Here is a 26,742-nt window from a genome sequence, read left to right on the forward strand (position 1 = left end):
AAAACGTCTCACTTTTTGCTCTTGGCTATGCCTCTTCAGTTCTTCCAAAACTGACGATGATGATGATGATGATGATGACTGCTGCAGTAAGTCACTGGATGAGAGCGTCTGCTAAATGGCAAACGTAAACGGAAGTGTATTTGTGTTCTGGAGCTGGTATTTAATCACACGTGCGACATCTGCCTCTCGTGTCTTTCCTAACGCAGTCTCCTGACCCTAATGTCCTAATGCTGTACTCAGGCCTGCAGTGTGTGTTTGGAAGGTTTTATTCTGTTCAGGTTTTCTCTTTTTTTTTTTTTTTTTTTTTAGTTTTTTAAAGCATCACACTGACTCTGTATGATCTGTCAGAACGTAAATGACATTTAATGAAACCAAACACAGTAGCCTAAACGCAGGGAATCTCGGAATGTTCCAGCACAGTCTCAGCTCAGGTGCAGCGCCAGTCTGGGGTCCTGCTTCAGTCTCTCGTCCAGTGCCAGGTACCTCTGGGCCGCTCCGTCCTTGTGCCTGCAACATAGCCATGGTCTTCAGGGCTCTGTGGTCCTCACAGGAGGACAAACCACTGTGCTCTAAAGTCACAAGGTCCGGGGCAAAGCTGTGCGCTAACCCAGTGACCTTCTAATGGAAAATGTAGCTTAAAAAATAGCTTGTATATATTTTTGTGTGTGAATATGTAAAAACACAATTCACAGTTCTCCCTTGGACTGTGTTGTGTCCTGAAAGAATCGGCATCGATACTCTAAAGTGAACCAAATCGGATCCGTGGAAGGACAAAGAAAAACCTACCGGCTCAGACGGAGCTTCAGGACCTCAATCCTGAACAAAGCGTCAGAGCAATAGGACAGGTACGAGTCTTCGTCGTCCTTTGTCATGGTGGGCTCATTCTTCTGGTACCAAAGCTGTTTCTGCTGCAGCTCCTGGGTCTCCTGCACAGAGACAGAGAGGTGGGGAAGGTTTAGCCATGAAGTTTCTGGACATCTCATACAGATAGATATACGGTAGATTAGGGCCATTTTCAAATCTCCTGGGTTTTGTATTGTGCCATTGTTGAAGAGGCGGGGTTTATTAGTGAAAGAGGCAGAGTTCTGCAGGATTAGAGGCTCTCAGTTGAACAGCCATACATTAGACACGTGGTGGTGTTTTTTTGTTGTTGTTTATTGCAGCGAGACCTTCTCAAAACACGACTGGATGCGGTTGGCTCTGGATATGAGCCGCTGTTTGAGATGGGACAGGCAGTCCGCTCGGATCTGAAGGGCCTGCTCCCGGGTCAGGCTCTCTGGATCCCCGTGCCGGGCCAGGAACGGTGCCAGGACGTCCAGTTCCTTCTCCTCCTCCCTCCGCAGACGCTCCTCCTCTGCCGTGCGCTCCTGCGGGAGGCGGAGAAGCAGCAGGACGGGAAAAGGAGGCGACATTGTTAAAGGCTCGACAATTTTGTTATTGTGTGCTGAGACAAAGATCACACAAACCAGTGCTTTAAAAGTACCGTGTGTGTGTGTGTGTGTGTGTGTAAGGATAGAAGTCACTAAAGAATTTATCCAAATCTGTAATATTTGAGTAGACAGTGATGTTAAATGATGAGTAGTTGAGATCTGCAGCTCTTTGTTCAGGTAAAATGGCTTTTATTGTACCTTTAATTACTTAATTGTTCTCAGTGAAATTAAGTGAAGTTAGAAATATAGATATGTAAAGATGAAGAGGAGTAAGTTGTTGGTAATAAGTTTGTCTAACCAGCTCCTCCCGGTGGTGGCCTGCCTTCTCATTCCTGGCGGTGTCGTAGATGGAGATCTGAAGTTCGATGGTGCTCTCCTCCTGCTCTCTGGCAGCCAGGATGGCCCTCACCTCACACACACACACACACACACACACACACACACACACACACACACACACACACACACACACACACACACACACAAGCCTGTTAATTTCCCAGAGTAAGACCACTGTTGTAGAGCCAGTTTTTCCTGTGAATTCCTGTCATCCTGTAACGCTCTGTAAACAGGACATCGAGCATGCAGCGTTCAGTTGTTTTCAGACGGCAAAACTTTGTCTTCTTGTATGGGTTTCTGCAGCCATTTGACTTGACAAGTCCTCTATTTAAGGCAAATATCTTAAAATAATCATTTACTAAAGAATATAATCTTGATATTACAAGATAAATGGGAGTTTGCAGAACACAGTAAAAACTCTACTGGCGCAAACACCAAATGTTCCGTCAATTGTGCATATCTGAGCGGAACCTACGGACAGAAAAGTGTTGCCTTATACAATATAACCAGCGCGGGCGAAGAGGAGCATGTTTTTTAGAGGAACGAGGACTCTGTCTCTACCTCATTCTCAGACTCCCTGATCCTGATGAGGACATTCTCTTCCTCCTTCATCAGCGCCATGAGGGTCTCGTACAGAAGCAGGTTCTTGCAGGGTTTCTCAGACGGGTCCACCTGTAGGTACGGCAGCGGCAAGAGGTTAAAGCGAAAAATGTAACTGCTTTTCCCATAGGTCAGGCGTACCCAGCTAGACTCCTGTCAATCTACCGCCCTGCAGAGTTCAGCTCTGACCCGACACCGATTCAGTTCATCTGGACAATTATTCTGAATATTCGAGTTGGAACTAAATTCTGCAGGGCCATAGATATCCAGGACCGAGATCAGCAGTAGATCCGGATGGCCACCAGAGGGCAGTGTTGCACAATGCTTGTGGTTTGCTTCGTCTCACATGAAACACCCGACCTGAAACGTGGAGACCATCTGTGGCGTGAAGGCATGTGGGATTTGGGAGGTGCCCACGTTGTGGGGTTTGACGAAGTCTTGCCAGGCAGGGATGATTCTGTCCTCCTCCCGATGGTACGTCACCTGGATCCGATCTTCTGACAGCAAGAACACTCGCTCGGCTACGTCCTGAGCAGCCGGTTTTGACCTGTCCCTGTGGAACCTCTCCACTACCTTCTGCGGACACACACACACACACACACACACACACACACACACACACACACACACACACACACACACACACACACACACACACACACACACACACACACACACACCACTGACCCAAGTTCCAGGTAATGTAAGCCCAGGCAGAACAGGCTTCTAAGTAACAGAGGCTGGCTATGGAAAAGTACATATATTTTTCACAGCAAGATCAATCTTAAACAACATTTTGGCGATTACAGCACTTTTGCTATTAAGCTTAGGGGCAGTCACTGAGTTTTAATGAATGCCCTATATCACACCCCTAGACATCAGCCTGGTTTCCTTGATGAATTTGGCCATCTGTTAACAGAAACAATGATTGAATATGACCATATTTTGCTCACTGGTGATTTTACAATCTATCTTGACAAGCCTGCAGATCCTACTGCTAAAACCACTAAGAAAACTGTTAGAAAGCTCTCCATTACAGATGACCCAGTGACACATTCTCTAATCTTGCGAGAACCTGGTGGACAGCTTGTCCTGAAGGAATGTCCGAAAGCTATAGCACCTCTAACAGCTAAACAGAGAAACGGCCCTACTTAAGATGAGTGGAAAAATTCTGCCTCATTAATTGGGTATAAATCTGTAAACTGAACTCAACACACAGATATGCAGTACCAAGACTTACTTTTCAAGCCTGATTGAAAGCCCCCTAAATAACCCTAAATTTCATTTTACTACAACTGACAGATTGGTTAACCACTCATCTCCTAGCACCTCATTAGAAATGTCTAATGACAAATGTGAAGAATTACTGAATTCTTTGCTAGTAAAATCTCCTCCATAAGGAACAGCATTGCACGAAGTCCACAGCCCCCCCGACCTGCTAGGTCGTAGTTTGACAGAATGTGCCTTATCTGAGTTCTTAGAAATCGACCTTTAAATCACAAAAGTCTTTATTAAACACTACTAGCTGTCCTCTAGACACCATACCTTTCAAATACTTTAAACAAACATTCGCTGCTTTGTCAAGGAGCATTGTTATAATTGCCAATCAGACATATTAACATAGAACCTATGACCAGAGTCTCAGAACAGCAGTTATCAGGCCTCTTCCAAAAAAGAAAAAATTTGACCTCGCTATTCTCAGTAATTATAGACTGATCTCTAATATTCCATTTGTAGGAGAGATTATTGAGAAGGTGGTCTCTTTTCAACTTCAACAAAATTTAAATAGTAATGAATTAAATTAGTTTTAGAGCTAATAGTAACCACTCTAACCAAAGGCTTTGTTTAATCTTAAATTAAACCTTGACACCGGTAACCTTTCTATACTGGTTCTTCTCTATCTCAGTGCAACATTCAATACAGTACACCACTGTATACTGCTAAACCGTATAAGAGACTGGGTTGGCCTAACTAGAATTAGTCTGAACTGGTTCCAGTCATATCTGACCAGTCGTGAGCACTATGTCACATTTGGTGCAAGCAGCTCTAAATGCCACACCATATCCTGTGGTGTCCCCCAGGGTTAAATTCTGGGACCAGCACTCGTTAATCTCTTCATGCTTCCGTTTGCCACAGCTGTCAGCAAATATATCTCAGACGACACACAGTGATATATGTCCATGAACACTGATACCCAGTGCACCGTTGACTTTTAACTGTCTAGAAGATATCGAGTGCTGGGTGGGTCATAATTTCCTGAAACTCAGTGATGACAAAATGGAATTTATCAGAAACACTTGTGAGCACACAGGTTCAGTAGCTTGTCTTGATCAGTGAACTATGACCTAGGTTTTAAAGGCCATGTTAATAATGTCTAAAGAACAGCATTCTATCGTCTTCATAACACAGCCAAGGTCAGAAGTATCCTCACTGCAGCTGATATCCAACAGCTTGTGCAGGCATTCGTATCATCTCGTTCGGACTGCCATAGTGCTCTGCTAGCAGATCTCCCCACGAACGCTCTCAAGCCTACAGAGGCCAGAATACTAGCAGGTGCAACAAAAGGTCATATTACACCCATCTGAGCACCTGTGTCGTTCAGAACTGACCCTAAAATACTGCTGCCTACTTTTAATTGTTGACCTGTTCCTGCCCTCTCTCCCACAGGTGGATCACGAGGCATGCAGCCAACATGCTGATGGGCCTGTGATGGCTTAAGCACTTTCAGGGCCTTTCTGTAAGGCCTTTTATTAAGCTGCTCTGTAGCAACTGGTTTTAAAATACTGTTTTCACTTTTACTGTGCACTTTGGTTTAAATAGTTATGTAAATATTTTCTAATTATTTATTATTAAATAATATTTAGGTTATTATTTTATAATTTTTCAATATTTATTTTAAATAATTCATGTAAATATTTTTACTTTATTCATTCTTTTAATTTTTTCTTTCTAGTGTATTTTAAAATGAACCTCATTCTCAAATTAATCACATTTAACTTAGTTTTCTTTTTCTTTAATTCTCTTTCATTTTAGTTTTTGGCATACACCTTCTTGAGATGATAGATGTCAGGATGTAATAGTCTTTATTATCCCATGTACCATCTATTTTCTGTAGAGTACTTAAAACACGTAAACTGTGTTTGAGAAACTGCTAAACAAATGATGATGATGATGATTATATGTATGGTTAATGTTAACAGTATTCAGTGCTTCAGCAGTTGAAAAGCTGAGGGTGTGTGTGTGTGTGTGTGTGTGTGTGTGTGTGGTCATTACCTGGACGGGTCGTTGTTCGGGCGTTCCTCCCGGACTGTTAGTTCCAACCCGCTTGCTAAAAACGACGTGGCGGTAGTAGAGGAAGTCGGGTCGACTGTCGAAGGTCTCGGTCATCTCGCAGGGCGTCTCCACCCGGCGGGCCAGGCTGTCGGGCCGTGCATGGCTGTAGAAGTCCATCTGACGCTCCGTCTCAGACAGCAGAGTGACGTACCTGTGGCCTACACAGCCGGTTTACCACTCATGGGAACTTTAGACTTTATGCTAGTGTACATGTAAACAAACCCAACAACAATAATAATGATTATGTATGTATCAGATTCCGTGGCTTTATTACTTTTCAGAGCGTAGCTCCGCCCTGGATTGAACTGCTCCAAGGTGACACTGGAGGCTTTATTCGGTTCCCTCTGCTGCAGCTGGTCATGTCGGTGCCTATACCACTCAGTCACCGTGTTGGCCTGGGTGCCTTCCCCACAAACACAGAGGAGGAGGAAGAGGAGACGGTGCTGAAGACCATCAGGGCAGTGGTAGCTAAGCGGTGATGGTCCTTGACTTGTAATCCAAGGGTTGCTGGTTCAAGCCCCACTGTTGGGCGCCTGAGCAAGACCCATAACCGCCCTCGATTGCTCAGTCATAATTGTAAGTCGATTTGGATAAAAGTATCAGCTAAATGCCTGAAATGAAATGAAATCAGGTACGACTTTTTTCCTCATCAGCTCTAGAAGAATGAGCCAATCACCGACTAAAGACTGACATCAGCTGATGTATATGCAGCAGGCTGAAACTAAAAACAAAACAAAACAAATGGCCACTCAGGCAAGCTTACAGTCCAGGTCGTCATACGTAGTGAGCTTCCTGACCAGTCCGTTCTTCAGGAGATAAGGGGCAAACATCTCCACCGTGGCCTTCCTGTATCGGATAAGCTTCCTGCCACCGGGACAACGATTTTCCATATCTGCACATCCCCCCAAAAATAACATTGCCACTTACAAAACGTGATGGAGGGCACCAGGTCAGTGTGACTGGTATGCAGGAGTTATGAAAGGATATGCATGGGTCAAAAGTCAAATGGGGTGGATACCTTCTCTTGAAATGTGGATCTTCATTACCCAAGATGGGGGCATGTGAAACACTTTCTGTTCTTCTTTTGCTTCCTGTAGAAATAAGCCCTAAACAGGTTGAATACAGGACGCTGCACGCAGACGGGAACACACACTACACAGATGATACAGGAAGGTATAGTGGTACATTCAGAGAGGAACGCAAACAACAAACAAGAAAAGGATCGCTCTAAAAATAGCCATCGAAATTGAACGGTTGCTGTTTATGTAGGTGTTTGCTTTTTCCATTCGCCATAAATGTGGAGCATTAAAATCAACGGTCTTGGCTCACACGAAATATTTGCAAGATGATATTGAGCAGTGACGAAAAAAACTTTTGTCTTTTGTTTTGTCTTATGGAAGCCTTAGAGCAGGTATCAACCTCAGTTTAGCTAACGGGTCACGTTACGCTCGGGCCAAGGTCAAGTGGGCTGGACCAATAACACAACGATTTAAAGGTGTCAGTTATCGCCTTTTATCTAACACCCACCTTTTGAATGCACAAAGTGAGCATGTATTTTATAAAAATGTTTATATGTTTTTGAGGTATTACAGCGTACTTCAGTAGTCTCTATGGACAAGGCCATCAGCCTAATGCTGTAAGCGTAAGGTTTCCCAGTGAGGAAGAATGGCTCAGTCTACCATACGTACCTCCTCCTCATCCTCGTCCTCTGTCTCATGCTGTCTCTTCGTGTCAGGAACGAGGAGTAGCGACTGGCACATGGAGCTACACAGCAAATATTCCCACTTTACAGGATCACCCAGGTCATAGGTCATCTCCTGAGAAACGCACAAACAAGGTTTCCCAAACCCAGGCTAAGTGTAGGCCTCGCTCACCAATGGAACTGAGATCCATTACGTGAAAACCTAGTTCCAGGAATCCAGACCATTAATACCACTGGACTGTACTGTGTCATGGAACTGAATCATAATGGCACGTAGAGCTTAGTAAAAACACACACAAAAATGTACCTTTAAAATCATTTACTGCCATAAAAATGTCTCTCACCCATTACACCTGCACGCACACACACACACACACACACTGACCGCGCAGCCGAAACGACAGTCTTGCATGTTGACCCAGTAGTTCTGCTGATTCCAAATGCACTCAATCCCCAGGAACTGGTTGCTGGTGGTGGGGTAGCTCTGGCCTGTGAGTGGCTCGATGAAGAAGCTGTCCGGTACCTCCCGGTTCCCCGGCAACACCAGCACCCAGCAGTGAATCCTCAGGCCATAGAGAGGATCTGGGGGCGGGCTCTCGCTCTCCTACAAAAAAGCAGCTGTCTCTCAAGTTCCCTTCAGAGAAAAACTAGCCCTCCACTGGCCATAAAGTCACGCCATAGTACTGTATCACCCAGTTGATCTCACTGATTAATTCTACCTGCTGGCTTGGACCATCTGGCTTGGACCTGGGGAGGACTTGTTCTTTGTGAATCTGAAGTATCCATCTTAGCCAGGCTGGAATACAGGCTGTGTGGTGTGTGGTTCACTCTGTGTGTGTTTGTGATTCAGCCTGTGTGTATGTGTGTGTGTGTGTGTGTGGTTCACTCTGTGTGGTCATGATGGCTAAGCCAGGATGTGTGTTAGGATCAGATCCCAGTTCTTTCCTAACTCTGTAGTACAGTAGCTGTTCTCAGAGGGCTGATTCTTCATTAGGACTAAAAATACACTTATCTGTTTACTATCATTCACTATCACACAGTGATGTCAACATTGTCTCTGCAGCAATCGGGAATGTGAGACACTGTCTTAGCTGTGTCCTTAACGCCTGCTAACATACACACGTGTTGAAGTGTGTGGTCCCCGTACAGTTATGCTTTGTCTAACCTCCCTCAGTCCCTGCGCGTCCTGCTGTGTCCTGAGCTGCACTGCACACGCCTCCGCCTGACGCAGCTCAAAGCTGCTCCGTAGGTCACGGGGGGCCTTCACCGAGTACCTCTGCAGGTCACGGGGGGCCTTCGCCGAGTACCTCCGCACCTCCTGCTTCTGCTCAGCTACCTCCTCCTGAACGCACACACGCACACACATACACACACACATGCATCTTTATAAAATAAAGATGTCCACAACACGCCCCCACTCCTCTCCCGGCGTTGTGAGTGGGTGATGTATGTCAGTATGCCAGGTTGGCCACCCACACTGATACTGGGCCGCAGTAAGGGACACTCCTGGTGGCTCTGGTTGAGAAGGCACATCTCCTTTACGGCGTAGCCGCTGACGCAGTAGGCATCGTAGCCGGCGCCCAGCAACAGGCTGCACAGGAGGGTGGAGAAGTCGAAGCAGCTGCCCCTCTGAGTCTTCAGGACCCACGTAGGGGAGCGCAGCTGTTTGGGCTAGACAAAAACACACACCAGTGTGAAGGATACATCACTTCTGTAGCAGGTTGGGGAGGATTACCGAGAAGCACACACACACAAACACACACACACACTCCGCATAAGATTGTCTCTTAAATGCCATAAGGCAACCGCAGCCGTTTAACGGCACCGCACACACCGTTATTAGGCTGTATGTTTAATGACGTGCTCGCACAGTGAACAGTTCCCACCAGGTCGATGGGGGGGTCCAGCAGCTCCAGGGAGAGGAAGTCAGAGACGAAGCTGGCACAGCCCTGCCAGTGGTAGAGCTCAGGGATCGGCAAGAGCGTCGGACGCAGCGTGGTGCTCACAAACTTCTGTCGTGAGGGGCAGAAGACACAGAAGGAAAGCAGTCTGAGGAAATGCTGAGTCATGCTGCCTCATCTGTAGGCCAGAACGGGAAGGATCCCGTTGCCAGTAATAGGACACAATGCCAGTACTACTGCGGCTTGCTAACGGAGTTTTTGAATCCAATCTCCCCAGTGGACCCTTCTAAGTACGCGAACATGGGGTGTGTGAGGTAGTGCGAGGCTGAGGAAGGGACTTCTCTACTGCAGCACTCGGGGAGTTACTGAGGTGTGCTCGAAGCAGGACGGTGCAGTGCGCACCTTCACGCCACACTCGTTCTCGGGACAGAGGAACAGGGGTCTGCGGTCAGGGTACAGGTGAGCGTACTGGCAGCGGACGTTCTCTGCCATGGCCAGCAGCAGGTTCTCCTGAGAAGAGTTCTCCCTGTAGGAGGAAGGCCACTCTCGCTGGTCCACTCCAGGATCCGGTTCCAGCCTGCAGGGAAAGACAGGTTCTGTACGGAAGCTCCAGCAGCTTCAGTCCGGCTCACCGACGCTAACGGTCAAGGTTTGCTAAACAGACGGTCTATGCTGTCTCTGCCGTGGGAGGTTTTTCAGAGTTCGTTGTCCCTGATGACATAATGTGTGTATGGTGCCTTGTGTCTTTCTGCGGTTAATGATTCTGAAATGTAAACTGCTGTGGTGATTGTGAGCTTGGAGCATCATCTGTTGTAACTGTGATAAGGGGACATTTTTAAAGGGAGCTTGTATAGAGTTTACCGTACGCCCATGAACGTTAGTAACCTCACAGGTGAGGAGCCCGGGGGGCCACGTGCACTCTGGACAGCATCTCCTCCAGCTCCTGCAAATCCCGCAGACCTTCGTCCTCTCCTGCCTCCTCCTGTTCTGCTCCTTCCATCTCAGGCTCCACCTCAGGCAGTACCTCCATCTACAAACCAGGAAGATGTGGTGAACTAAAATGTGGAACACACACTTGAAAATGCTACTTCCTATTGTTGGAGCTCAAAACCCCTTCACTGGTGTAGAATATACAAAAAAAAAACAAAAAAAAAAAAACCCTCATCAGTATTCATGATCAAAAGGCTACTCAGATCTACTGAGATTTGCAGTCACCGCCCAGATTATTTGAAACACGGTTGAACAGTTTAATCTATAAACTGTCCATGCGTTGTCAGTTCTGTTAGTCCTTCTCTAGCCCTTCGTTAGTGGTCAGTTTCAGATATTTCCGGGTGACGGTCCACTCTATACCCAGCGGTGACACGCTTAAACACCCCTGCTGTACCTTATGACCTTGTAGCAGTTCCACAGCTGCAACCACACCATTACTATATCAGCATTTATGCTGTCAAGCATGGCCCACCCAAAACATCTCCAAAAAGTCAGTAGTGGCCCTGTGCTTAAAGACTGACTGCTGAATACTGACAATGGAACAGAGAGCGGTTGATGAAATGTGGATGCCAACAGGTGGGACCCATAAACACACCCATAGCATAGTTGTACCTTATAAAAAGGCCAATGAGTGTAGGTACAAGGTAGGTGTTCCTAAAAAGGTGTCTGGTAAGTGTAAGTTCCTAAAGGGAAGACTAAAAATATATGTATAAAAACTATTTTATTTATTTAAAACTACCATTTTATTGTTTCAAGATGTATTGTAAATCTTAATTAAATGCATTTCTTTCACACTGGCGTGCTTTAGATTGTTTCCACTTGACTTCCATTTAAACATGGAAACATCTACATTTACAGCATTTAGCTGACGCTTTTTATCCAAAGCGACTTACAGTTATGACTGAGTACAAATTGAGCAATTGAGGGTTAAGGGTCTTGCTCAGGGGCCCAAAAAGTACCTGAACCACTGAACTCCCAGTGCCCAACGTCTATGTAAGCAGGGGTGACAATGTGGATGAGAGGAGAGTGTTTGCACCTCTCTTTTGGTAATACAACCCTTTTCTTTAAAATGAACAAAAAAAAAAAAGTCATTTAACACAAAATAAAGAATGAAGGTACGAATGTAATTTTCCTCTGAAAATTAAATTTATGGTCTATGGGCGAAAAGTGCACACATTTGCCAGCGAGTTTTTTTTCTGGGTTTTGGTAGCAAATCAATGGTTTCCTTTAAAAAGCTGTTTCTCCCACAGATATTAAACATGCTTAATGTGCTTAATTACCCAGTACCAAAGAAATGTAATTTATTCTTGTGACACAGCCAAGTGAACAGTAGCTACTAGCTAAGCTCGGTAGCTGCTCATAATAAAAGATTATCTTAGCTTAGCTAGCTAACTAGATGGCTTGTTAAGTGTGGATAACTCAGACCGCAAATCGAAAGATATGCCAGCTAAACCATATTTTAAAGGAGCATTAAAACTGATACACATTTTTTTCTCTTTGCTTGCTCTCTGGACTACAGTGCGCCTACCTTGTGTCAGCAACACGAACGGTTGTTTACTACGTTTCGTTTGGTTGCCATGGTGACCACACCTTGGAAACAGTTGCCGAAGAAATAAGCTAAGTAATGATAATACTGCACCCAGGTCTAGATAATACAATAATACATATGAACTACTCATGCGTTGTTGTTGGTGAAGGGTCTCAAGGAGATATATATATATATATATTCCTACTTCAGGTTTTTGCGAGTGTGACTCTATCTGATAGAAAACTCTAATTACCAGGGAATTTTGTTCCTACAAATCAGCATTGGCCTATTCACGGAAACCAGTTAAGAAAACCAGTGCTATAATAAGCACTAAGATATGCCCTAGCCTATCGGGAAAAGTTAAATCTTCCACCACTCTGGTAAATATTTGGCTGTACAACACTATGTAGCAAAACAGCCTTGACATACCGGATCAATAGAGCCAGTTTGCCTTTTGTAACTTTGCTCGCTGTGTGCGTGTTACGAAATGCAGTTGCTTCTTTTTTCTATATCTTTGTTGTACCGGTTTAAACTTCTAACTTTTAAACTGAACCCCAAGAAACAATATTCGATTATTTGTGCTTTATTATACCGTTCTGGACCCCCGTTTCCCAAAATCCTCGTTTTAAATGAGAACGTGTGACAGCAATGAACGCGTGCGCGCGGCGATGACCTCAGCCGTTCTTAAGTGGAACACGCCACCCCCCTCGCGCTCCGTCGGTGCAGGCGACTGTCATTGCTCCGCAGCTTCCACAGGCGTCTCGCGAGAGAGCCGAGTCCGTTAACGGAGAGCGAAATAAAGAAGGCAATAAAGATGCGCCGTCCGCGTGCTCTGTCCTGCGCTGCTGTGGTGTTAATCGCGCTGCAGCAGGCTGCAGGATTCTGGCTCCTCAACGTCATCTTCCCACCACCAGCCAGACCTCGCGTGCCCTCTAACAGCACGCCGCCTCTCATTATCGGTAAGAGAGTTTGGGTTGTTTTCATATATATATATATAATCTTATTTTATGAGCGACGCCAACCTTAATTACGGCTTTTCACGAGGACGCAAAATCTCTTTTTACTACCCCTGCGAACTCTTCGACGTCCTCCTCAAATCTGTTCGAACCTGTGTGATCTAGTACCTGGGAATCTGGGAAACCGCCTTGAGGCCAAGATTGACAAGCCCACGCTGGTCCACTGGCTGTGCTACAAGAAGTCGGAGGGGTGGTTTCCCCTCTGGATCGACCTCAACATGTTCATGCCTATTGGTATTGACTGCTGGATTGACAACATGAGGTGAGGAGCGGGACTGGCTGAGCTCGGCTCCCGACTCAAGGAGGTGCTTGCTGAGATAGAACATTTCATGTGCATGTAGGCTCTTAACAGAACTCATCACTTTTAAAATGATGTTCCAGGTGAGTTGTAGGCAGATTTGTTTAGTTGGATGTGGTGATTATATGCACGCATAGCGGTAGCTAGTTTTGGTTTATGCTTTCACATTGCGCAAACATGACGCGAGTTGGTGGAAATGCGGCACTGGTTGGGCTGAACGCTGCACAGCTCGCAGCATCCTGCAGACTGGCAGCGTGCCAGCTTGTCCTCATTTAGAGACAAAACACCTACGGCCTCCCAAAACCTCTCCTTCGTGTCACTTTTGTGCGCTTTATTTTGTTTGTATGTGCTTAGTACAATCTCTACAAATATGAAGTAGACTAATAAAGTTTTCTGAGAAATATACTGTCCACCTAAAACCCTGCTCCTGAAGTTAGCCTCGGTTTTATTGACCGGCCCTTTTTCATTATTGATGAGGGCTCCGCTGACAGGAGTAGAGCATGACTTGAACGCTTAAGCACTGTGTCTTCTCAGATCAGTTCCTACATGTCTAAAATAAGGACAGAAAAGGAGCTGAAATGTTAGCCTCTTGCACAAGACTCGCTGTGTGTCTTCATGTCATAGGATTGTGTATAATCGGACAACTCGCAGGACATCCAACGCTCCTGGGGTTGAAGTCCGCGTGCCAGGCTTTGGTGAGACTTACACGGTGGAGTTCCTGGATACGAATAAGCTGGCAGGTGAGTGGATGTATTCATTCCCATCAATTAAGAATCACTAGATGAATAAAATGAATTTGAAAGGTCCGCTTCAGGTTCGTGGAACCATACTGTTAGTGCTGGGATTGTAAATGTGAATTCTGGGTTGCAGTGGCTGAACTTAAATCGGGCTGAAGGAATTGAAGTGAAACAAGCAGGACTGATGTCCATTCTTTGACCTTGTTCGTTTTGGCTCTTCTCTCTGTCTGTGTTTACTGATGCACCTCTGGTTCTAGGTTATTTTCACACGATGGTTCAACACTTGGTCAACATTGGATATGAGCGGAACAAGACCATTCGGGCTGCGCCCTATGACTGGAGGATTGCCCCGAGTAAGTGAAGCCTCTCCGTGTCTCGCTCACAAACACACAGGTTCCCACACACAACCATACACAGTTCTCTCCCTCTCCGCACACAGATGGACACAGCATTTTATGTCTTCTCTCTCTCTCTCTCTCTCTCTCTCTCTCTCTCTCTCTCACACGTGCTGACACACACAAACAATTGCCTTAGTAAAAAATGTTCAGCTGCTGACTCTTCATGGTCACGTCTCGTCTCTGAACCACAGCGACAACATCTGCAACACATTATTGTATCATACTGACCCAAGTGTGACCTTCACACCACGTTTTTGGTTCATTTTTATATTCTGTGTTTCCATTTGTGTGCGGCGGGACCCAAGATGAGCAGGGTGAGTATTTCTCAGACCTGAAGAACCTGGTGGAAGAGATGCATGACGAGTACAAGCAGCCCGTCTACCTACTGGGCCACAGCATGGGAAGCAACTACATCCTCTACTTCTTGAACCAGCAGAGTCAGGCCTGGAAAGACCGCTACATTAAGAGCTTCATCTCCCTCGGAGCCCCTTGGGGTGGAGCAGTGAAGTCCCTTAGAGTTTTAGCAACAGGTACCAACAACACACTAGTACTGATCGGACTGAATGGCAGTTTGATCACTCCATGTTTTTGTTTTGTTCCAATCTCCCAATACACCGCAGCCAGGTATGAAGAGCTGAATAACTCGTAGTGGGTCAGAAGCTGGTAGGGAATGAGCAGGTGGCCGGGGCAGTGGGGGGAAATGTTACTGGGATGGTGTCATGAAGGCTGCCACCCTACCCAGGTCTGACAGGTGGTAAACATGACCTCTGACCACCAGACCAAAGAGCAACTCCCTGGTATAGCAGCCAGAGCACTCCTTTAACCTTCCAAAAGTGATGGCCTCTGTCACCCCATCCTCCAATTCAGACAGTGACGATCTCTATCACAATGCCTTCACCCCTGGGGAGCGCCCCTGCACGTGACACTTTCCACATGTCCCTCTGCATGCAACTGCCCTGTCCATCAGGGCCACGCCTGTGCCCCTCATGAACAGGGGTCTTCGCACTGGGTTTCACTGTGTGGAGGGAGGTTGGAGGTTGATCAACCTGGGGCACGCTCCTGATGGCCTCCCCACCATTCCACTTCTGACACCATGTGTAACGAAGGCTGAAGGCAATGACCATACCTGTGTCTCAAACCCACGTACAACAGGGGGCAGACATGACCACCGTACCGAAGAGCCAGGTCTCCCATTTCACCTGCTCAAAGTGACTATGCCTGTCACGGCGCACTCTCTCCTTCCCCTTCAGGGAGCACACACCTGGACTCCATCCCTTCATCATCCAGAGTCATGCCCATGTCCCTCCCCCAGAGCACCCACCTTACCTGCCTGAAGTAATGATCCCTGTCACAGTTGGAAATGGATGTTGGAAATGGAACAGCTGTCTTCATAAGGGGAGGGAATGAGGAGCATGATATTGGCTGCTGGGGTCAAACCAGTGACTTCTTGGCTCCCACACCAGACATAAATGTTAACTTATCAAGTTCAGTGTACTAGGCTGCAAGGAGCTTTTGAGATTCATCTGATGTTGATAAAACATAGAAAACATTTGCTCTTGTATTTCCTTCAGTAAAACGTATTGATCCTGTACAAAAGGTTCAAGCGAAGTGAAAGAAATATCAATACTCTTTCCTTTTGAGTATCACAAATATGTTCATTTCAGCAATAAAAGCTTATCTTAAGCGTAATCAATAATTGTGCTGATTTTTATGCAGTGCATGATGGACAGAGTCTGGCCAGAGAATACCAGAAACTGATTTTGATTGCTGACTTTCCAAACTCCTCAGGGGAAAATGACGGTATCCCGCTGGTGTCCACCATCAAGATCCGCGAGGAGCAGCGAATGACCACCACAAACCCGTGGTTGCTCCCATCCATGGAGGCATGGCCTAAAGACCATGTCTTCATCTCCACCCCTTCCTTCAACTACACCAACCAGGACTACAAGCGCTTCTTCACCGACATCAACTTCGAGGACGGCTGGTACATGTGGGAGGACACCAGGACACTTACAGCAGGCCTCCCCACCCCTGGCGTGGAGGTCTACTGCTTCTATGGCGTGGGCCTGCCCACTCCTGTTACCTACGTCTACGGCGAGGAGTTCCCGGACGCGGATCCTGTGGACATCTTGTATGACGATGGAGATGACACCATAGACAGCCGTAGCATGAGCATGTGCAAGCGCTGGATAGGGCAGCAGGAGCAGCAAGTGCATGTGACTGAGTTTAAGGGCATGCCTCACCTGGACATCGTCTTCAACCACATCGTCCTCGCCACCATCCAGGAGATCCTGGAGGGGACCTTCAAACAGGAGGAGAGGGTTCGCATGGTTACGGTGAAGCCGCACGCCAGTCACACCGAGCCCTTGAGTAGCACTGTGGAGAGAAGCGACACTGTGGCTTGACTTCCCCACCAAAGATGCACAGATGCGTGGTGGTGGTGCACTTCATACTGGGTTCCTGTTTAATGTAGCCAAACGGTGCCATTGTCAATTGAAGGATAAAAGGCACCATTTGGCACAAAAGTGTGTGTGTGGGGGGGTGATATCACCACCCTTAGGTGTCCTGCCTTTAGCCTCAGTATGAGTTCTTCACTGTCCTCATCTGCTGGACAAAAACTGCTATGCAACTTGATATTCATTTATTTGATGGCCTTCTTCATCAGTATTTTAGTAATCTCTGTTAGAAATTTGAAACATTACAATAGATGTTCCTCTATTTTTGACCATTTATTTCTATGGTTCACAATTATCTTGCTTTTTTTTTTTTTTTTTTTTTTTGCCGCCATGTTTTTGACTTTATAGTTTAAAATGTAGACACTCTTGGCTTCACCATGTAGTATTTATGGAACAGGGTGTTTTTCATTGATAATGAAAAGTGTTTGTCATTTCAGGTTTGTTTTTTTTTCTTTGTTTTTTTTTTTTTTTTTTTTTTAAGAATTAAAAAATAATTTGCTTCATTTATATCAATTTATCTTTTGCATTTGGTGTAATTTTACATTTACTCATCACTAATTTGAATTAGTCTGAAGTCTGGGTGTCACAGAGGTGGAACCATCGAGGCCTGTCTATGCTGCAATCCTGTCACCTTTCCCCAGAACACATGGAAGCTTGATGACCTTTGATCTGATCGGAGGGGTAAAAGTCTGGTTAAGACCAACAGAACAGTCAGTTTTCTGAAGGAAAAAAACCCCTCGGTGCTAGTGTGTAACGCTGTTGGACGGCACGGAGAGAGCCTATCGGATGATTGAAGAATGGTTTAGAATAAACAACTGAAAGTGACTGAAGACAGTTTTGGAGAAAAATCTTTTTTTCAAGTTAAAATGAGAAATACTTTCACTTCAGCATTAATGGCTCAGTTTCATCTTAATCAGGGAAATCACTTTAAACATCTGCTCATACATCATCACAAGAGCATTTTCCCTGATGGTGTGTTATATGGGTAAATCCTCAACTGGGATGCATTGGGGTGCATACCAGAAAACAACAGTAGTTCTGTGGGGGGGTTCCTCACTAATCCATATTAATTTATTATTATTATTGTTGTTGTTGTTGTTGTAGTAGTATTCCACATTAGTAGGTGCTGTACAGAACTGGTTAACTAAACTGCTAAACAGTGCAGTTTTCAACTGCCACAGGAGTCCCTTGGTGTCATGAGAAGCCAACAGTATCAAATTGCATTTTTCACTGTAAATAAATATACATTTTCACTTACTTCACAAAGTTAGGTTTATGATTATCTCCATTAAATGCATGCCTATATAAATATATGTAACATAATAGCCTACAAAGAAATGCTACCTACCAAACAAATCTTTTTCAACCAAATACACTATAATAAGGTTATAGTATTAGGCTACTGTGTGGTGTTTTTGTTTGTTTTTATTATTTTTAAATTTTTTAAAAAATAATTTCTTATAGTAACTGTTCTCATCACAATAACTGTATTTATCGGGCTATTCCTCTGCATTGTGTGGGCTTTTATAATATTAAAAGCATTTTTGTAAGTACACAGCTGATTATATTACTCTCACGACACCTCAGGGTATCTCTGTTCTGACGTCGTTGCCCCGCCCACCTCGGTAGTCGTTTGGTAGCGCCTTACCGCGGCGTTAAAAGCCCAGGTCGGCGGCTGCACGGTTGACTCCCTAAACCGCCTGGTCGCGGTCGCACAGCTTTGGTTTGCGATGTCTTGTCGTGGTGGTGTTTAGGCCTTGTAGAGGTGTCGTCTGCGACAGGTAGCTGATGTGTAATCTATGGGAAGATGGTGTGTGCTCGCCAGTTGATGCTCGGCTGGGTCCGGCTGTGTGTGTTGGTGGTGAGCGCCGACTGCAGGAGTTTCAAGTGTTGGGGTGGAGATGTGTGCTCGGACCGTCCGCCCGTGGTGCTGAGTGAGTTCACACACTAATACCGGTTTCTTAGTTTTATTAAGTGTTTCTGGCACGCATGAAAGGCCAGCCGACAGTCTTCAGTTGCGTAATGGGATTTCTAATGGGATTACTATTGCGATGGTTGTCACGCCTTGAAGAACTGAATAATTCTTATAAATATACATGTGTATAAATATAGACAGTTACACTTATTAGACTTATATGACCCATATATTACGCGTCTTGATGTTGCTCAGGAGACATTTTACTAGCTTATCAAGCATGGCCGTAATGCAGCTCCACTATAAACAGATATGAAAAGTCAACAAAAATCTCGATATATGTGTGATAGACTATAACTAAATCTCGTTATACATGTGATGGACTAGATAACTAGACACGGCACGGTTACGGTATCTCGGTAATGTTTGTCTCGGCGTTTGTTTTTCACATGCTGGGACTCATATGATCTTGTCATGTGATCACGGAAGGAAATGCTTGAGCAGTTGATTGACTCATAGGTTACAAACGCTGGAAATTGCGAACAAGTGGGTTTTTAACGTTCTTAATAGCCAGGTTTCTAATGTTGGCGACACACAAAATCGACCCAGGGTGTTTTGTAAAGAAACGTACATAATCTGCAGGACAACCGACATATCGCACTATTGAATGTACAGGATGCAGGTTTTAAATGCACTGATCTGTATGTCGTTAAACCGCCGTAACGCCAACGCGAATTTTCCTCCGTGAAAACTGAGAGCAAGGCACGGTACCGATCAAACACCGGTGTTACATGTACTAAAGGACCATGGGAATGTCTTCAGTACCTTATCTGGCCTTTGGCAAGCACAGCGAATACAAAGCGCTTATCCTGCAGCTTCCTATCGGGTTTGAGGTTTCAGCATGCACAGATAAATCTAATTCACAATCCCGAGCCTTTGACATAAATTGAAATATAATGACCACAGTTCTTCAGACTGAAATGCTGCTCACAGTAGGACTCGGTGGATAAGGGCCAACATGACAGTATTCCTATTTTGCATGTTTCAAGTTTGTTTTTAGTTTAGACCTTGGATCAGCTTTCTCTCCTGAGTGGGTACGAAGTGTAAAGGTCCTTATCCCTTTCTTAATAACCACACGCACCCTGCTGGTTGCTCTTCCTGGTTGTCGGTACCCTAAGCGTGGCCATCTCGACCCCTGTCGTCTGCTGTATTTGTGCGGGTTTGAGTCCAGCACGTTCTCCCGTCTGAACGGCTGTGACTCTCAGTAACTGTTGATCTGCAGTTCCAGGAGATCTTGGGAACCAGCTGGAGGCCAAGCTTGACAAGCCCAGTGTCGTGCACTACATCTGCTACAAGAGAACGGATGAGTACTTCACGCTGTGGCTCAACCTGGAGCTGCTGGTGCCCGTGGCCATTGACTGCTGGGTCGATAACATGAGGTAGGAAGTCACGAGCCTGTCCAGAACCTTCCGAATGTCTGGCTGCTAACGGCAGCTTTGTGAATAAACTGCATTCAGAGCTCAGATCACGCCTGGTTGGCCATTCACGAACACAAGCTGTTGCTCCTGTGGGGAGAGAAAGCCCACGTCTTTGCTATGCCGTCACCGGGGTTAGTTCACAGTTGACTCGTGTGCGTTTTAAAACCTCAGAACATCCGAAAGTTGACCTGTGCAAAAATGCGATCACCTGTTAGTAGTAATGCGCTTTTTAGGATTGTGATAGGGTCAAAAGGGTCACCATGCCAACAGACGTTGTGACCCACAGTCCCTCCTGTTTGGTGTCTCCCATGCATTGGCACAGGTGGTGGCACTCATCCCACATCAAGCCTTTCATGAGTTGAATCATGTGACTCTTGCAGAAGGTTGAGGAAGCAGCTTCAGGCCTTACAGTCTGTACTACTTCTGTCTCTGAACTGGGTCGTGTTGTAAGCAGGGCTGCGCAATATATTGTTTGCTAATCAATATCACAATACTGGCCTCTGTGTTGCTGATTGCAGAAGGCTGCAAAGTGCAAATTATCCTTCAAACAATCACACTTTTTTTTTTCTTCTTTCTTCTAAAGCTGTTCTTTTGATGAATCGCACATTGATATGATCCAACAAACACAAGTCAATTTGTTAAAGTCTTTAATAATGTCAAAGGATGCCTCAGTTGGTTTGTAATATGTATTGCTGGATAACTTAAGTGTTTTTTGTTAATTTTTGCAGCACCTATCACATGTTTATCTAGTGTGAATACCATTTCCGTTCTTACTCACAAATTTAGCCACAATTTATTTGTTTTTGTTTGCTTATTTATTTGGACTTCACAAGATATTCTTTGAGTGGTCCTTTATTCCCGTAATCCCATAAATTCGGACTTTATCACTATCCTCTTATTATGTCTACGTGATGATTTCGGACAAACGCTGCCCTTAACTGGCTTTGAATCAGGGGGCAGAGCAGTTCCTGTCATAGGCTTTTACACTTGGCTTTGTGGTCTTTGTTTGGTTCTTTTGAGGAAGTCAAGCAGCTGTGTAACAGTTAAGAAACAAACGTAAGATTCGCTATCTGCTGCATTGTGGGTCTGTTCAGGGTTTATCTCTTCCCATCACGGAATATGGTTTGGACTCACCTGTTATATTCAACACTCATTTTGTTCACTAACAGCTTATGCAGTATAGATCTAAATAAGGAAAATCGGGTACCAAAAGTTTGTTTGGTTATTTCTCAGGACCTTTGGAGTCATCTATACCACTATAATCATTCTGATCACAATTTATATTTGTATCTGTGTGAAATTGTATTTTGCTTTATTTAAAACATTGGTTTCAAATGTTTGAGCAGCGATACTAATGTTTTGAATGGTAGTGTGGATTGACCCTGCTTGCTTGGTGCGTGCAGCCATTTTGGTCAAACACCACCTTCAGCTTCTCCTCACAGATGTGAGCTTTTTGACTGGAAACAGGGATGTGTGTGTGTGTGTGTGTGTGTGAGTGAGTGATCTGTACACCTAATCTACATCCGAACATCTTCTAAAACTCTAGCTGTAGTTGTACCCTGATTCGTTGTCTTGATGATTAATCAGTTTAAATTTCAGATCACTGGAAGACAACACTGAATGCACCCTTGAGCCTATTGCTTGGTTTGTGCTGCAGGCTGATATACAATCGCACCACTCATGGGTCAGAGGCTCCCCCAGGTGTGGACATCAGAGTGCCCGGCTTCGGCAAGACGTTCGGCCTGGAATACCTGGACCCGAGCAAACACAGTGTGGGTGAGTGCTTTGGGTGGGTGCGGTCGGATGGTATGGGTGGAGAGTGGAGAATTGCTCATTATCCATCCAGCTGGATGTAACCATCAGGAGCGAAGGTGTCACTGCTGATGATTTGATTTAATGCGTTTTGTTTGTTTGTGAGACCCAGTTAAATAAACATAAAGTCGTAAATAAAAGCCCTAATTTGCAGAGTGTTCGGCAGTGTTCACATCTCTGCACAAGGGTGCTGTGCTCCACACACTTGCCCCCTGACATCACTGCTCTGACGGTTTTCTGTTCCACTGCAGGCATGTACTTCTTCACCATCGTGCAGGCGCTGGTGGACTGGGGTTACACCCGAGATGAAGATGTCCGCGGTGCACCCTATGACTGGAGAAAGGCCCCAAGTGAGTACACCAACCTTCTCGCTCGCCTCGCTGGTGTTTGGCAGTAAAGAATCCACTCCTGATCGCACGGAATCTGCTATGCTCCAGGCAACGCGAGCCGTCACGTCGGAGGCAGAGTTCTCGGACCTGCCGAGAGGTCCGTTTTAGTGATTGCTATAAGAAATGTCTCAGCTATGGTGCAGGTGCATGCGTGCTTCAGACTGGCACCTCGCATCAGCAGCTGGTCTTAACTAGAATACGTGCTGCTCATCAGTGATTGACTGTTTTATTCTACCGAATGTCCTCTTGGGGCTTCATGGTGGGAAGTTGGCTGGTTCCTCACTCAGCAGTCCAGATAACCTAATGAGCTGCTAGATTTTATTATTCTTAAAATTCAAATGTGCAAAAATATTTCATTTTTCCTTCACCTTTAATTAGGATGAAATGCAAAAAATATATATTTTTTGAAATAATAAAAATATATATATATATATATATATATATATATATATATATATATATAAAATAATCTCTTTTAGTAAGTAAATAAATAACAATGAAAAACACAATGCAAGCCGTACATGCGGATGTTTTTACAGTTCGTGTAGTTTTTTAGGAGGTGACAAGTTTAGCTGGTGGAGTTTAGTCAAGGGCCTGCTTGTGATGGTAACGTTTGAGAGTTCTTTTTCCCAGACGAGAACAAGGAGTACTTCCTGCAGCTGCAGCTGATGATTGAGGAAATGGCAAACAAATATGGGGGCCCGGTGGTCCTCATAGCTCACAGCATGGGCAACATGTACACGCTCTACTTCCTTAACCAGCAGCCCCAGGCCTGGAAGGACAAATACATCAAAGCCTTCGTGTCCCTGGGCCCCCCGTGGGCAGGCGTGGCCAAGACGCTGAGAGTCATGGCGAGCGGTAAGGACCCGCGGAGCCACTGGACCGAGACTTGGGGTCCAGAGCGGTTTAGGTTCACGTTGTCGGCTGGGTCCTCAGGACTGAGTGTGATCCACTGAGCTTGGACATGGGTAGGCTTCTGACCTCCAGAAGCTGGGGCACTTGGGTGTTGTAGAGAGAAGGTCAGGTTAAGGTGCATCACGCCCTAACCACTGGCAGTTTGTTTTTAATGTGCATGGAATGAATCATTCTGGTGACGTAATGAGGTGGTTGGTTGATTATTTATTTACAGAAGTGGCTTAAATGTCACTGGCATATTTCCTTTCGTTAAAACACCTTTGCTCTTGTGGTGTAGGTGATAATAATCGTATTCCAGTCATCAGCTCTCTGAAGATCCGTGCCCAACAGCGCACTGCTGTGTCCACCCCCTGGCTGTTCCCGTACGCCCACACCTGGCCCGCCGAATTGGTCCTAGTGTCCACCGCCACCACCAACTACACGGTCCGCGACTATGAGCGCTTCTTCAGGGACATCGGCTTTGAGGACGGCTGGTACATGCGGCAGGACACGGAGGCGCTGGTGAGCAGGCTGGTGGCGCCGGGTGTGCCCGTCCACTGCCTTTACGGCACGGGCCTTCTCACGGCGCGGGGCTACCACTACGAGGCGTTCCCGGACGCAGAGCCCAGCAAGGTGATGTTCGACGACGGTGATGGCACCGTCAACGTGCGGAGCGCCTTGCAGTGCAAACGCTGGAGCGATCAGCAGCGTCAGCCCGTGAGACTCGTCGAGCTTCCCGGCAACGAACACGTGGCCATGCTCCTGAACGTCACCACCGTCACCTACATAAAGTCCGTTCTCTTCTCGCCCTGATGCAGACCGTTAGCCGCACAGCCAGCGTCTGGTGCAGACTTCCCCTTTAATTAGAAGACGTGATCAGGGATCATTTTCACTTTCCTGACATAAATGGCAACAGTTCTGCTTTGTTGGACAGTTTTCCACCTGAAGGCCGATCACTTCTGCCTTGGTGGCTTTTTTGACATGCTGCTGCATCTGGCGTTCATGTCCTGTGATTGAGATGTGTCTGTCTGGTAGTAAACGGACAGCTTGGTCCTTGTCATCTGGAAAAACGAAAGAAGATTTGTTTTACTTAAGAAATGAGAATTCATCTACATACTCGTGCAGAGGCAGAAACTGAGGGTAATTTTCTATTTGGGGTTTTGGACATCCTACGTTTTAAGTTAGAGATGTATTGATATTTGCTACAAATTCTAAGCCAAATGTTCAGCCAATATCTGTGCCATGTTGAAGTTGAACAGATTATAAGGTGCCTCTGGATTTTGGGGAGATGATGGAACATTATGTGGATCATCACATACATTTTTAATTGTCACCTAAAATATTATTTTTGGAACCAGTGTGCTAAATTAGATGTTTTAATTTTGAAGGATCGACGTTCCTACCTTTGTGTTCCCACTGTCGGATGCCTGGCTGAACACGGTCAGGTTTTCAGACAGATTAAAAGACTAATGTTAAATTTTAGAACTCCTTGGGCTTGATGTGCAGTAAAACAAAGAGAGATTACTTGGATGAACTGGATAGGGGTCCTTATGACACTGCCAATGGAATCTTTCAGTTTCCCAAATATAATCAATAAATGTCCAGAAATGTGAAGTCTCTCAGCAGAGCAACACTTTCCTCTGTGACTGGTTATGAAGCTGGACAGCGTTCGAGCCATTTTTGCTGTCCTGGCCAAGGGAGATGGGTCCCACTCATGCTGCTCTCAGCTTATGCAACTTCTGTACAGATCCCACAGATGCCTTATTAGTATAATAACGAAAACAAAAACTTTAAACTGCCATCAAGTTGGACTTTAAGCACAACCAAATAAATGAATTTAGCCTTAGAATTCTATTATGAGATTTCTGCATCTTTTTCTTGGCTTCTGTTACAGTGCAACTGTGCTTCACTGCATGTCTCCTACCGAGACCTGGAACACTGGTTTAATGTCGGTTCCACGCCAGATAACCTGTAACTCGCCAAAAAGGTGAAGTTGTCTTAGACTGGAGGACCCTGCGATGAGACGGTCGCCCCCTGAAGAGACCCATATACACTGGGCTTAACCTGTGTCTTAACCCATGTTGCTTTGCTGATGTAGCAAGCTCTGCAGGACAAACAGCTTGCCTGATTTAAAGGTACATTAAGGAATTTATTTTTGCTCGTTTTGTTTCCTTGTTGGCTGACGAGAGGGCTTTAATGGCTATGAGGCACACGGTGTGCAAGTTTGCTCAGTTGTACCCATCGGCTGCAGAAAAGATCGATTTCCCCAGGTCTGTGACTAATGCCTCACTGCTTTTAAGAATTCATTTTAATTGTAAAATTTTGTAAAATTTTAAGAGAAATGTTTATTTTGCCCACCTTTTAAAAAATCTTCAGGAGTGCTAAATAAATGACCATACATGTAGGAACCTAGATTATGATGTTACTTAAGATTAACCAATCCTGTCTTGTCTTTTGTAAACACAGTCCTAACTGGTTTTGCTGAAATCCTGGGTTCCTGTTTTAACACACCAAGGCTTTGTCCTGACCTATTTGAGGAAGTAAGCGATAACTTGCTAATTGGGCTGAGTAACATTACAGGTTGTCCTGTAAAACATAAGATTTTCATCAAATGTATGCATTTCAAAATAGCTAGCAGCACTTTAACTGGAAATGACCGTACTAAAACTCAAAACACAAAAATGGCTCATATGACTGTGTTAAGATATGAATGTGGTCCGAACTAGAATTGAAACTTTGAGGCATTGGTGTTTCAAAAAATCTTGAAACGTTGTAGAGATGTAGATAAAAGGCATGAACGCCTGAAAGCAATGACACTTTAAAAGCCCACCATCAACCACCCTAATCATGCTTTTAATTGTTTGTTTTGAAAGTCTTCTAATTTGCATGCACCTATTTCTTACTTTGAAAAGTCTTTATTTAAGATGATGTTTGTTTGTTTCTGGCAAGAGCCTTTTATGTAGAAAAGGGGGGGGGGGGTTCGCGGTGCACAGGTTATGTCCAGTAGGTGGCGCTTTTGAGCAGGGCGCGACCATTTCCTAGTCATTTCATCCATTTACGTGTTTATTCTCTAAATTATGTTGGATGAGGAGTCAGTACTGTGCTTATTTACGTTTTGAAAAAATAAACTTAATATGAAGCTTTCTTGTGACAGCAGTAAAAGTGGGACAGAAAAAAATATTGATTGTGAATATGTATGCGTTCAGTATTTACTGTATGTTGTGCATACAAGAACACAACTTTCAGACTCCCATTTGTGATGTAGCACTGGTTTTCCACTAAGGGATAAAAACCCACTTAAGACAACGTGGAACACTCTGAGCCTCTTTTGTGTGTGCATGTGAGTGAAAGACATTTGTGTGTTTCAGCAAAGCCTAGTCTGATCAGAGTGTTTCTTTAACATTTTAATATAATCAATTACAATCTCTTCAAAGCAAAGAATGGTGTGTGAATCCTGTTACTGGTGCATGGAGGGGAATAAAGTGGGCTGAGCTGAAAGACCAGTTTACCAACACAAAGATTAAAA

At 45.1% G+C, this 26,742-nt stretch overlaps 3 protein-coding genes across 7 annotated transcripts; 2 read left to right on the top strand and 1 right to left on the bottom strand.

Annotated features, from left to right (window-relative positions):
* Positions 1-340: 340 nt before the first annotated feature.
* Positions 341-11,886, bottom strand: ccdc135 (coiled-coil domain containing 135). 4 transcript variants are annotated; one of them, XM_027017192.3, is made up of 18 exons: positions 11,824-11,886; positions 10,196-10,335; positions 9,708-9,882; positions 9,291-9,416; positions 8,881-9,075; positions 8,570-8,746; positions 7,790-8,008; positions 7,391-7,519; positions 6,721-6,793; positions 6,466-6,594; positions 5,977-6,105; positions 5,643-5,860; positions 2,730-2,945; positions 2,331-2,441; positions 1,729-1,839; positions 1,170-1,367; positions 787-926; positions 341-507 (listed from the first exon to the last, which is right to left on the bottom strand). In XM_027017192.3, the coding sequence occupies exons 2-18, from the start codon at positions 10,333-10,335 to the stop codon at positions 423-425; spliced, it is 2,571 nt and encodes an 856-aa protein (XP_026872993.2). In that variant the 5' UTR covers positions 11,824-11,886; the 3' UTR covers positions 341-422. The 4 variants fall into 4 exon arrangements, with proteins under 4 accessions (XP_026872993.2, XP_081555605.1, XP_081555604.1 ...); XM_081699479.1 differs by lacking the exon at positions 11,824-11,886 and having other exon boundaries at positions 10,172-10,310; XM_081699478.1 differs by lacking the exon at positions 11,824-11,886 and having other exon boundaries at positions 9,775-9,882; positions 10,172-10,304.
* Positions 11,887-12,481: 595 nt separating this feature from the next.
* lcat (lecithin-cholesterol acyltransferase) lies at positions 12,482-17,985 on the top strand. Its single transcript, XM_027017163.3, has 6 exons — positions 12,482-12,782; positions 12,945-13,101; positions 13,762-13,877; positions 14,132-14,227; positions 14,578-14,802; positions 16,061-17,985. Exons 1-6 carry the CDS (start codon positions 12,638-12,640, stop codon positions 16,675-16,677), a joined length of 1,356 nt encoding a protein of 451 aa, XP_026872964.2. The 5' UTR covers positions 12,482-12,637; the 3' UTR covers positions 16,678-17,985.
* A 370-nt stretch (positions 17,986-18,355) lies between these two features.
* Positions 18,356-26,522, top strand: pla2g15 (phospholipase A2, group XV). Of its 2 annotated transcripts, XM_027017189.2 has the most exons (6): positions 18,356-18,662; positions 19,926-20,082; positions 21,779-21,897; positions 22,185-22,283; positions 22,956-23,180; positions 23,515-26,522. In XM_027017189.2, exons 1-6 carry the CDS (start codon positions 18,536-18,538, stop codon positions 24,027-24,029), a joined length of 1,242 nt encoding a protein of 413 aa, XP_026872990.1. In that variant the 5' UTR covers positions 18,356-18,535; the 3' UTR covers positions 24,030-26,522. The 2 variants fall into 2 exon arrangements, with proteins under 2 accessions (XP_026872990.1, XP_081555578.1); XM_081699452.1 differs by lacking the exon at positions 22,956-23,180.
* The last annotated feature ends 220 nt before the right edge of the window (positions 26,523-26,742 follow it).

Source organism: Electrophorus electricus, chromosome 16 (assembly GCF_041902795.1).
Source record: "Electrophorus electricus isolate QZ-2024a chromosome 16, ASM4190279v1, whole genome shotgun sequence".
In the NCBI taxonomy this organism is placed as follows: Eukaryota; Metazoa; Chordata; class Actinopteri; order Gymnotiformes; family Gymnotidae; genus Electrophorus; species Electrophorus electricus.

Bases quoted from the DNA above. Each gene is read 5' to 3' on its own strand.
- pla2g15 (XM_027017189.2), top strand. From the start codon at position 18,536: ATGGTGTGTGCTCGCCAGTTGATGCTCGGCTGGGTCCGGCTGTGTGTG. The intron at 21,898-22,184 runs GTGAGTGCTTTG...GTTCCACTGCAG, and splicing joins CCCGAGCAAACACAGTGTGG to GCATGTACTTCTTCACCATC. The intron at 22,284-22,955 runs GTGAGTACACCA...TCTTTTTCCCAG, and splicing joins TGACTGGAGAAAGGCCCCAA to ACGAGAACAAGGAGTACTTC.
- lcat (XM_027017163.3), top strand. From the start codon at position 12,638: ATGCGCCGTCCGCGTGCTCTGTCCTGCGCTGCTGTGGTGTTAATCGCG. The intron at 13,102-13,761 runs GTGAGGAGCGGG...TTCATGTCATAG, and splicing joins TGCTGGATTGACAACATGAG to GATTGTGTATAATCGGACAA. The intron at 14,803-16,060 runs GTACCAACAACA...CAAACTCCTCAG, and splicing joins CCTTAGAGTTTTAGCAACAG to GGGAAAATGACGGTATCCCG.
- ccdc135 (XM_027017192.3), bottom strand. From the start codon at position 10,335: ATGGAGGTACTGCCTGAGGTGGAGCCTGAGATGGAAGGAGCAGAACAG. The intron at 8,009-8,569 runs GTTAGACAAAGC...GCTTTTTTGTAG, and splicing joins ACGCGCAGGGACTGAGGGAG to GAGAGCGAGAGCCCGCCCCC. The intron at 7,520-7,789 runs GTCAGTGTGTGT...TGCGTTTCTCAG, and splicing joins ACTGTCGTTTCGGCTGCGCG to GAGATGACCTATGACCTGGG.